The 11801-nt window shown below is 40.0% G+C and overlaps 1 protein-coding gene across 1 annotated transcript in view; it reads right to left on the minus strand.

Moving 5' to 3' along the window:
- tmprss3a (transmembrane serine protease 3a) overlaps positions 1-10561 on the minus strand; it is a 21281-nt gene extending 10720 nt beyond the window's left edge. The window contains exons 1-7 of the mRNA XM_015015015.1: positions 10543-10561; positions 10389-10429; positions 6246-6480; positions 5278-5394; positions 4675-4791; positions 2825-2948; positions 1004-1123 (exon numbers count right to left, since the gene is read on the minus strand). Of these exons, the coding sequence (XP_014870501.1) occupies positions 1004-1123; positions 2825-2948; positions 4675-4791; positions 5278-5394; positions 6246-6480; positions 10389-10429; positions 10543-10561 (773 nt within the window). The remainder of the gene's footprint in view (positions 1-1003; positions 1124-2824; positions 2949-4674; positions 4792-5277; positions 5395-6245; positions 6481-10388; positions 10430-10542) is intronic.
- Positions 10562-11801: the final 1240 nt, after the last annotated feature.

An 11801-nucleotide genomic window follows, 5' to 3' on the forward strand; every position in this document is an offset into this window, starting at 1 on the left:
ACTGAATTATTAGTTTCCAAAGAACAAAAAAGCCATGTGAACAGAAATTATTTTTAAAGGTGTCTAAGAAAAATGCAATGAATGGACATTCAACTTAAAATTGGTAGCCCTATCAGCAGCCAATCAGAGTGGGAAAAAAATCTTGCTCTGATGTTACTAAATCTTGCACAAAATGGCCAGATAAGATAAATCACTTAGCAATACCAGTTTTAACTTTGAAACTTTGTAAAAAGGCTGTGCTCTGCAACATTAAAACATGGATAGAACTGCAACTACATTATCATAATCAGTTTCTGGTGCAGCTCTGTGCTGCCTTCAGGAGAATGGGACATATCCATAAAACTTCGCCCACATGGCATTTGCTGTGCAAACCAGAGCTTTCAGTGGAAAAACAAAAGTTGCAATATCCTTTTAGTGCCATATAAATATGGGACAGAACCATGGATGATATTTTTCAATAGACCTTTCTATTGATTTTTAGGTTAATAGTTTTACTGAACAGAAGTTGCAAAGAATGAAGCTGGTTCTTAGTCAAATCCAAGTGAGTCAAACTGAAAGTGTCATTTAGTCACTTAACATTGTGACATTAACACTGACATGAAAAATAATATTGAAGAAATAAATATATAAAATAAAATCTAATTAAAAACATAAATAAATGATAAGTTCCTTACAGTTATTGTCTGTAAAATATATTTCTTCTTAGTACGAGACATGGTCCCAACAAACCCATGCCACAATATTAGTTTACCTTTTATCTGAAAATAGTGACTGTTTGTTCTTGCCATACAGTCCCCTGCATTAATTATTGCTCAAAAGGTCTTGCCATACCAGCTTATTCCTCTGTACTTAGTTTAGTTTCTTAGTTCATTCTTATTCATAGAGAGACAGGCTCATCCAAACTGCTGCAAATAGTTTTCTTTTTTATTCTCTCGGTCAAAAAGAATTGTCAGGCTTATTCTGCATAAACTTCCCTCACCTGTGATGATGAAATGTCGCATACCTGAAGGTTGCAGCACTCTGAAGCTTAATGACCTCTGCCTGGCTGTAGTTGATGGAAATTAGGTTGGTTTGAAGGTCCTGCTCGATGGAGGTCAGTGAGATGTAGGAGGACTCCACATGCCTAGTAACATATTTTCAAACACACTTATAAAAATATAGGTATGTACAAGAAACTATTTATTTTACTGTAAAATGACAGCTTCCAAAGGTTGTTTGTTGTGCTTTTGATAAATGTTGACATTGAAGTCATTCAGAGCAAAAATCTGTTCACTATGCTACACCTTAAATGGTTCCTCAATCATAGGTAGATTATTACAGCAGGAATTAAGTCCTCCTGTCCTCCTCTAGCACCAAATACCCTTTCAAAATAATTTTCAGTAGGTTATGGTGGCAGAAGGTTGGAGTATCTCTGCTTTCTTTGAGATTTTTTCAGTTTTTCAAATAGTCATTCCTGCTTTTTTTGTAAGAAAATAGCTTTTTTTGACGGCTACTCCTTCTTGTTTTGGATTCTGTCTGGTTGGAGTGAAACAGGGAGCAGCTGATCAACATCAGAAAAGCTGAAATAATACCACAGCTGAAGCCAGAAATCCCGGAGGAGTTGAAAAGGAGGCATTGTGGACAGTGTTGTAGTCAAGACCACCTAATCCGAGACCAAGACAAGACCAAGACTTTTAGGGTCCGAGACCAAGACTGAGGGAAGTTGAGACTGAGTCAAAACCAAGACCAGCCCCCCGCGCTAAATGACATGATGGAACGTGAAATATGTTCAAAATTGCTTCTCAAATTGACCTGAAAGATTCACATTCCCATAAAAACACATAGATATGAAATACTTAGAGCTGAAATAAATTTAACCAATATTAAAAGCAGAACAAAGTCCAATCTCCATGTCACAATCCGCGGTGGTCTCGTGTCATCCCTAAAAAGATAACACCCTGGGTGTTTGCCCATATTGCCCATGTCAGAAACCATAACTATCTGCACCATTAAACAGCACTGGAGTTAACGCACTAACTGTAAACAATGCTCAACTATGAACACTGACTAAGGAGCAACAAGCAAGAAGTAACCAAGCAAAAGGCGGTCACCATGACTGTACTCACCCTCTCTCCCGCTGCATGAAGCCAGGCAGCACAGTGTTGTAATGTCACCATGACAGGTAACATAAACAATCAAAGAGCAATGTGCATGCAGTTCTTGGGTTTTAATTATTTGCGAGTTAAATAAATATCAATGTATATAATTAAATAAAATAATAATAGCTACTGCAGTGTAGGCAGAGCACTACAAGAAGAAAGAACGGCTCTCAGTGAGGCTCCAGTCTGATATTCTTAGTAAAGAGCTGTTCAGAAGAATCGGATCATTCGTGAATTGACATTCACGAACGATTTGCACTATTTTGCAGACTGTAATAATACCAATAGCAGCAAAACAATGTGGTTATATTTAAATTGTAACCACTTTGTGAGATATGAATGAAATAAATGTTACAATAAAATTAACCGTTTTTCCAACAGTTACAGTGCATACTAATGAGACGCCACAACTCAGCACCTGTAACAGTGGTATATTGATCTTTGAAATCTATATTAAATATTCAACTTGTTGGTCTTGTGTTTAATCGTGTATTGATTCTAATTTCTTTGTTCATGTCAGGTCATTTAAGTTAAATGACAAACTATTTTCTGCCTTCACTGTCTGTGGAGCTTAACAGAATAACAGGCTAAAGCTTCAGATTAAAATATTAACCTAACTCTAAGCAGAAAAAGAAATATGTTTCAAAATTAGCAATTAATATTAAAAAAGAAGAAAGCAAGAAGACCTTGAGTATCCCAGTTGCTTGCAGGCAGAGATCCCTAGCTGGATGTTCCATTCCTCAGAGCACACTGTCCTCCACTCTCCTCTCTTTTGAACCTGCAGAACTGATCTCCTGCCACTCAGACGTACTAATGAACAGAGAGATCACAAACAGAACAGTTAGTAAAATGTTATCTGTATGTTTGTTTAGACAAATCTCAATTTTAACTTAACCTTCCTGCATTAGGGCGACGCTCAGGAGGAGCACAGGAAATTTCACAGTTGGACAGCAGGGAAAGAAGAAGTGCTCTCATCAGACCGTCATTTTCCAAAACCACACAAAAAACCCTGCCGGATCACGCACAGAGAAAAAAAAAAAAAACCTAACCCATCCTGACCCATGATTTAACAGCTTTTTGGTCTGACATTTTTTGTCTTTATTGAGGTGCATACAGACAGAATATAACTTCAGACTGTTTTATTGCCATCTTTGGGGTATCTGACTTTTGCTCCACTCTTCCTTTGCCTGTATAACAGGCCATCTCTTTTGGGATGGATGTCATTCTCACAGAGTAGAAGTCTGCCTCACCTCAATCTTTTAAGTACTGGCTGAATAACATGGTTTCCTGTTTATATCTCAAAAGAATATGCTACACTCTCAGTGATTATGTTTCCAGACATGTTAGCCTCCATGTTTACATCCGCAAACACTGAGCACTACTTCTTTTTATGGCGGTTGGCAGAACACTGAGAACACTGACGCTATTGCGCCCACTTCTGCGCATGTGGGAAACTTTCAGGTCGTTTGCCCGTTCAGACTGCAGAACACATGCAGGTCGCATATGTGTGGCAATGTGAACGGCCCTGCAAAAAAAACATCCGATTTGACAAAAAAAATTGGAATTGAGTCACTTCAGGCTGTCTCTGCTAGCTTACAAAGCATTGAGCTGCCTTTTGTCACAGTCGCCTGGCAACCTCTCAACCAATAGAATGAAAGAGTTGTAGTGGGTGTGTTTGTTTCCTTCTAGCAGGTGTGCCTGTGTGGCTACTATCACCTGTGCCACCCACTGGATGTAGGGAGAAACAACGATGTCAGCTTTCTGCTTCGTAGTACACTAAATATCCGCCAGCAGTGTGCTGCTGCTCGCTAACAGCTACTGATGTTAGGCAGAATTTTGTTAACCCAACCAATGACAACAGTCACAACATAATATCTATCTAAGATGTTTGTTGCCACAACAATCCACCATCCACACGTTAGACTATCAAACTCCTACGTCACAGTGGATACTGCTATTCTTTCAACCTCAGTTGGTCTTTCAATCTGCATGAGGGACAGTAAAATGTTGACAAATAGGACAGCATGAATGCTCATATGAGGGAATTCTACAAAGTTAAAGTCTCCATACCATCCAGTACTCCACTGTTGGATTTTCTTAAACTAAATTTAGAATTGGTATGTGCATGTATGATCTATGCAGTTCACAAATGGATGGGATCATGAAGAAGGGACATCATATGACATATGTGAATATTAACATTTAAAGACATTGGGTGCTAATAGGTATATTGATCTGTTGTAAAAAGCTACAAAATTTGATTGACGTCATAGAGGTAAAAAGTCAGTTATACAAAATACAAAAACAAATTATGTAAACTTTTAACTTTGAAGAAAGTTGGAAAAAAAAGAATATCTAATACATTTTTATTAATTGTCTTCAAAATTTAGAAGCCATGCTAGTAATCCTTGCTTACCTAAAATAGAAAATGTTTGGTCTGATTTTACACCAGACAGTGAAGGAAATAAAGTACAGTGTGTAAATCTGGTTTCAGCTGCAGAGACATGAAATGTGTCTTGATACCAGTGCATCTCACCACAACCAAGCTCATCTTCATGGTTTTCACAATCCATTGTTCCATCACACTGAGCCATAGTACTGACACACTGGGATGATGAACCACAGCGAAACTTTCCCACACAGCTTAGACCCACTGTAGATGAAGAGATGAAAAATGTGTGCAGGGTAATAATGGATAATCATTTCTTTTGAGATTAAAAAGACAGTTAATTCTCAAAAACCCTTAGAACTAAAACTGGAACAATCTTGCATAGATGAGTGGGCCACAATTCCTCCACAGCACTGGAGGACTCATGGCAAACGCTTGATTGCAGTTGCCTAATCTGTTATTTGCTCCTTTAATAAACACCGTCATTTAAAAACTGCATTTTGTGTTTACTTGTGTTGTTTTTCACTAATATAATTGGTTTGATGTACCGAAACACTGAAATGTGACAAACCTCCAAAAAAAAAGAAAGGACATCGAGAAGGGGTCAAACAGTTGTTCACAACACTAATGAACTGATGATAACCCTGGAACAGAAAAAATACTTTCCGTACAACAACTGTGCATTAGGTTCTTGTGGTTGAGTCAGTCATTGCCAGGTCCACAGAGGTAACACAAAGCTGGGCTCCTTACCTCCGAGGCCAATCCCGAGAACAAGAAACATCATCAAGATGAGGCTTGAAGCGATCAGCAGTTCAAATCGATGAAGAATGACTCTGTTTTTCCATCCCTTAACCAAGTCATTGTCTGCTAATAAAAAAAACACAATAACATTTTGAATATTTAGCTGAACCCCTGATTTTTCCCAGTATTTTGTATTTTCTGATAATCAGAATATGTTTTTCATATTCACAAAGGCTGGCATGCGAAATGGATTGTGCCTACGATAGAAGAATGTTGTCCATCTTTGAAGTGTGTAGATGTTGGAGCAATTGTAGTGTGATCCAAATACATAAAAAGTACTGAAAGCCCACTTTACTGAAGTTTCACAAATCTCACACTTGGTTTCAAATATTCTGCTATTAGAGCAGAATAATCTAGTCAGGTTGTAGCTTTTTTTTTAACTAGAGTTGAAAGATGCAGAGGTTGTGAAAAAATAGGTGGAATCGCCCTTTAGCCATTTCCCAAATCAGAAGCTGCAATCGGAAACTAACTTCAGCTTTGTGTCTCTCAGCCTGATATCGTCATCTGGGACATCTCTAGACCATAGGAAACATTGTAAGTCGTTCTTTATGCCTCCACCACCACTACCAGCTTTGCAGAAACTGTACAAACACGCATTTTTACCCAAAAAGATAAGTTTTTCAGGATCTCCAGAAACTAAATCGGGATCTCGAGCATATCTCTATATGTAAGATATACCACCCACATCTGCAATTTTACAGAAATTGGATCAGAAATAAGGGTGTTACAACCATTTTTGGGAGAGATTCATGCTTATCCTGCATCAGAACAGTATGGTTTTGTGGACATCACTCAAAGGATAGTAATGGCACAACAAGCAAGTTAAGACTTTTGCCACTAGAAGTAGAGTTGTTATTTGCCAAACTGCCATGATTAACAGGAAGTGTGTTCATATTGAAAACATCAACATATCTCACCATGAACAAAAGGCTGAACTTTTGTGACTGGCATGGTTGGACTGGGTGCAGCTTGAGAATGAAGCTCTTCTGGGTTGCCTGGATCTTTCTCTGGTTGAAAATCTGCAATAAAGCTGCCAAGGGGACTGACAATAAGAGTGTTGGGCGTTTCTACCGGGGGGAAATCTTCTTCCGTAACTGAAACCACTTCGATCTTTGAGCTGTCTGAACCTCCACCTATCTCTGTCGTCAGTTCCTAAATGAAAGTTATGTAAAGTTAATTTATTTAAACATCCAACTGATCAACATGCAGTTAACCCAAAATCATTTTATGACCATGACAGATTTAAAAATTCACACAGCCACACATATGCGGCCTGTATGTGTTCTGCAGTCTGAACAGGCAAACGACCTGAAAGTGTCCCGTATGCGCAGTAGAGGGCGCAATAGCGTCAGCGTTCTCAGTGTTCTGCCATCCACCATAAGAAGAAGTGCTCAGTGTTTGCGGAAGTAAACATGGAGGCTAACGGTGGAGCTTAGCTTACATATTTGAAGTTGTTGTCCAACCGGAGCAGCATATTAACTTAATCCTCATTATATTCCGTCATAGTTGTTTTTCTTCCCACTTACGCATATCAGGACGCAGAATTTGTTGAGAAACAGTGACGTTCAGTTCGGATGAATGCGGCCTGGACGGTAGGTCACATTTGAATCGGATACGTATCGGATATGGGTCACATTCGTAAAGAATCCGACCTGTTCTGTTCAGACTGTCATGAAACGATCAGATACAGGTCGCATTACATCGAAAAAAATCGGAATCGGATCTCTTTAGGCTGCAGTGTAAACGCACCCTAAGTTTATTCCACTTGGCGTCGCTCTTGTTCTACGTTTTATAGATATCTTTAGCCAGCTAGCAACGTATAGAGAACGTCTCGACGCGTGACGTCATTACCGCTTCTACGTGTCACAACAGAGCTGGGGATGACAAACAGCCAGGTAGCAGTCGCCTTTCTCTGCGTTTGATCGTGGCATTTGTTAATGGTAGAAAGTACCGGAATGGCGACTGCAAGAAAAAGCAACTGGTACCGGACTGTTCCATCATCCGCCACACTATTGTTACAAGCGTAGTGAGCATGAAGTCGGTGTAGCTTAGCCTAGCACCGAATGTCAGCCATGACGAGGAACGGCGGGCGGGACTTCCTTCAGAGGTCCCTCACTCTGTGGGCCGCACTAATATTATACTGTCTTATCACGGTGGGGGCCACGAGAATGAGACCTCTGTCCATCCTGCTGGTGCTGGGTTCAGATTTCTAGTGGGTGTGTGAGCAAACCCTTTGTACACATACACATAGGGGCCCGGTTGTTACACTTCCTTAAAATTATTTCACTTGAAGCTGCAGTATGTAACTTTTTTATTTATTAAAATTTTTACTATAGAAGATAAGGTTAGTTCAGTGCTCAGCAGAAAGCCAACATGTAATGAACATGATTATGCTCTCTGAACACTTTTTACGATGCAGGCCTGTGCTGTTAGCATCTCTTCTGTCGGTCGACACATATGCCAGCCACAACAGCTGGAGAGGAGTTAGCAAGAAAGGGTGATCCTTCAAGTCCTGCTGGTACAGATCGAGACCCCTTGGTCAGCTGGGTTGAGTTCGGATACTATGTCCTTCCATTGAGTTGGGCGAGTGGACTGGACGATGCGCTGAACTCTGTTGTGCACGTAGACATAAAATCTGCATGACTGATTGTATATGTACTCCAATACGACCTTGCTGTCAGTGTAGTACACAACATCATTAAATGCACAGTCCGTTTCTCCTAAAACCAGCTCTGCAACTTCAACTGTGAGTACTGCAGCTCATAGCTTCAATCTCGGAACTGTCAAACCAGCTTGAGGAGCCAACTTTGTCTTTGCAAACATAAAACCAACTTCTGTGTTGTCTGCTGTTGAGACCTTTATATAAGCAACAGCAGCAATGGCTTTTACCGACGCGTCGGCATAAACACAAAGCTCTCTCCTTTGGGCATTTGCTGTGGAGAGGGAAGTATAAGGCCGCGGTATTTGGAGATGTTGCAAATGTCAAAGGGAGTCTTTCCATTTTGTCCACTCAGCCTTCATGCTCTGGAAAGGGTGCTTCCCAGTCCTCTGTTAGACTGCTAAACTCCCGCAGTAATAGTCTGCCTTGAATTGTGATCAGAGCGATAAATCCAAGTGAATCATAGAGACTACTCTCTGTAGAGAGGACACCTCTGCGTGTAAAGGGCTTTTGACTGTCTGTAAACTGGAATGTGAAGCTGTCTGTATTTATGTTCCAAGACAATCCCAGACTGTGTTCTCAGCAAAAATATCCAAGTTCTCGATGTCTTTAGCTCAATCCTCAGATGGAAAGGCCTCTAGAACAGCTGGCCTATTAGAGGTCACTTTGTGTAACCGGAGGTTAAAGGATGCAAGAGTGTTCTGCACTTGTTTTAGGATATGAGCTGCTGCTTCTTCTGTGGTAAATGACTTCAGCGTGTCATCAACGTAGAAATCCCGCTCAATGAGTTGGCACACATCTTCTCCAAAGTGCGTTTCTCCATTAACACTAGCTCTCTGCAGACTGTATGGCGACGGAGGGAGAGGGACTGTTCCCAAAGATATGCACTCGCATATGGTTTTCAATAACTTCACTGGAGAGACAGTGTAAAAAGTCTCTGAGGTTTTCTGTGACGACAAAGCAATGAAACATATGCTCAATGTCTGCAGTCATAGGTTCCTTCCTGAACCTCATCAATGCTCCTACCAGACTATTGTTGAGGTCAGGGCCAGTGAGTAATACGTCATTGAGTGAGTCACCCTCATATGGTGCAAAGACTACTCGGATTTTGTTGGGCTTCTTAGGGTGATAAACCCCAAACAAGGGTAAATACCAACATTCTTGGTCCTTACCAAGAGGTGGAGCAACTTCTGCGTGGCCTCTACTCAGCATGTTCTCCATAAACTCAAGGAAATGGACTTTCATCTGAGGGCGTTTGTCCAGCGTGCATCTAAGGCAGTGGTCCCCAAAGTTTTTATTACCGCAGACAACTTTGCTGTGGCCGGAGGGGTGTAAGACGTCATGTTGGTGTTCCCACTAAAGCCTTTTTTTTTTCTTTTTGTCCCGATTTTCCCTTTACCACAATCTTACAACGACTTGCAGTGTGTGGTGTTACGTGGTGGTGTGTTGAAAATGCCCGATTCCAGATTGGGCATTTTCAACACACCTGGATTCTCTTGGCTTGATCACTGCAGCTTGTGGGGTTTTCCCTGACAAGGCACATTTACAAAACGGACTGCTCGACTGAAGGATGGCTGCAGTTGCACCACCATCGGTAACGCATGGCTCCTTCTTTAAGTTTTGCTTTACGCAAACTTTGACGCAAAGTTCATTTTTATACATGCCAACTTGTGCGTAAAATATGGCGCCGCACATTTTTTGTGCGTACGCACGCTTTATTCACGAGGCCCCAGGTCTGTCAGTGATGCACTTCACTGACAGACTTCATTCATAAGTTCATCATTTTAATTTTCAGCCTTTGTTTATGTTTGGATTTACAGCATCTGGATTTTTCTGCTGTAAAATTACACACGTCTCGCATCAATGTCATAAAAGTCAGATAAAATGCGACACATGACTGTTCAGACTTTGAAAACAATCATACAACTTAGTACCACGTAACTGGGTCATTCTGACGGTCAATAAAAAGTGGGATATATGTCACATATTGGGGAGGGGGGAATGTAATTTGGGTCCCATTTGCCTTGTGTTAAAAATAGCCTGTGTCTAGATGCCTAAATACATTGAGTTTCTGCAATGGGATAGGCTAACCTGTTCTGAGTGCAAATAAGAAGTTAGGTGTCACTAATAAAGGAGGCAGATGGTGAATATTGAAACTTTTTTAAAAATTATTTTATGAAGTCCAGTATCTTCTTATCTTCATTTGTTCTAACTTTCTCATGTATATTTTCTTGAAATATTATCCAGGAAACAGAAATGAACACAAATAAAGTTACAAAAATACAAAATACACATGAAAATTACTTCAGAATTGCCAAATGCACCATCTGTTTACATAAATTCTAAAATAAATACTTGTACAAACATTTAATTTGATCATTTTTCATTTTTTGTCCCTTACTGTTGTTGTAGTTGATATATCAGTGGTGTTGGCAGCAGGATCTGTGAAGAGACATGGGGTAGAGGGTCAATGGACGGGTAAAAGATAATGGAACAACAAGAAAAATACAGCGTGAAGTAATTCTACGAAACTGTAGTTTACAAATTAAACATACCTGTTTCTGCAATACTCATTATGTCATTGTCCATATGCTATTTAGTTTTATCTGATAAAATGAAGTCCAACCACACCGTACTTTCAATGACAATGTGCTCCCATTTTTGTTTTCTATTTCCTTTGCTCTCTGTCTTCTGTCGTGTCTCCGGTTAGAAAGAGACACCTGAGTGGCTTGGCTCTCAGGTCTGTGGCTCAGGTTGCAGACTCCCTCCCACTTGTTGCATTGGATTACAAATGGCCATGTTCCAGAAATCTAGAGGATTAATCTCTTGGTTATTTGCAAGTACTGACAGTTTTCCTTTTCTAATTCTGTACACTGAGCAAAGGGTGGCTCAGCTACTCAAGGAGGTTTAAGGTTCAAACATTTTTCAAATAGGGACATGTAAGTTTGAAAATTTTCTCCCTTAACTACTTTCTCTTATAAACAGCATTTTGTGTTGTCTTTGAGTAATATTTAAAAGGTCAGTAGTATGTATTTTCAGACACATAGTGCCATTTTTGTCAGGTAAGGTGTTTTAGGCGAAGGCAAACCAAAAAATGAATGGAGGTGTGGAGTTCACAGTTCTTAAATTATGTAGCTTTCTGTGTACTTCTAAATCTGGTCCTTAGATGAATCTTCTTGGGTCTGCTACTGCCTCTAGTGGCGTGGGGTGGTAATATAAATACATCACAAAATCAGACTACCACAAAGTCTTTATCATTGACTATTAATTTCTGTATTACTGGAGTTGTAAAAGATAAATTCACTAATAAAACACCATACTTTCTCATGTTCTTAAGGATGTAGAGCTAAGTAAACGAGACTTTAAAGTGGTTCCGGTTTCACTCGATAGCCGACCTGTTGAAACTGAGGCAAATATCTCGGGTCATTCCTGAACATTCAGCTCAACTTTGCTGAAAACACTGACCATATTTTTAAGAAATGTTCTCAGAGACTCGATCTTTTAAGAAAACTTGGTGATCTTGGAGTTAGCCAATTAGAGATTATGTACAAGACAATGTTGAGTGTTTTAACTTTTGTCATAATAAGTTGTGTAAGATTTCTTCTTTGAAGAAAGGGTGGACACTTTAGTAGCTGCTAGCAGTGTAATTTTGTGACGATTGCCTACCATTCACATTGTGTGTCCCGTCACCGAAGCGAAGCAGCGAGCCCTGCAGCTCTGGACAGAGATCTGAGGTGGGAGGGAGTCAGTCTTCCCTTTAGTCAGCGCTGACCAATAGTGCTGACTAAAGATGAACGACATTTTACATTGTTCA

The sequence above is a fragment of the Poecilia latipinna genome, unplaced genomic scaffold, assembly GCF_001443285.1.
Source record: "Poecilia latipinna isolate Pla-1442-1.1 unplaced genomic scaffold, P_latipinna-1.0 Scaffold1877, whole genome shotgun sequence".
Classification (NCBI taxonomy): domain Eukaryota; kingdom Metazoa; phylum Chordata; class Actinopteri; order Cyprinodontiformes; family Poeciliidae; genus Poecilia; species Poecilia latipinna.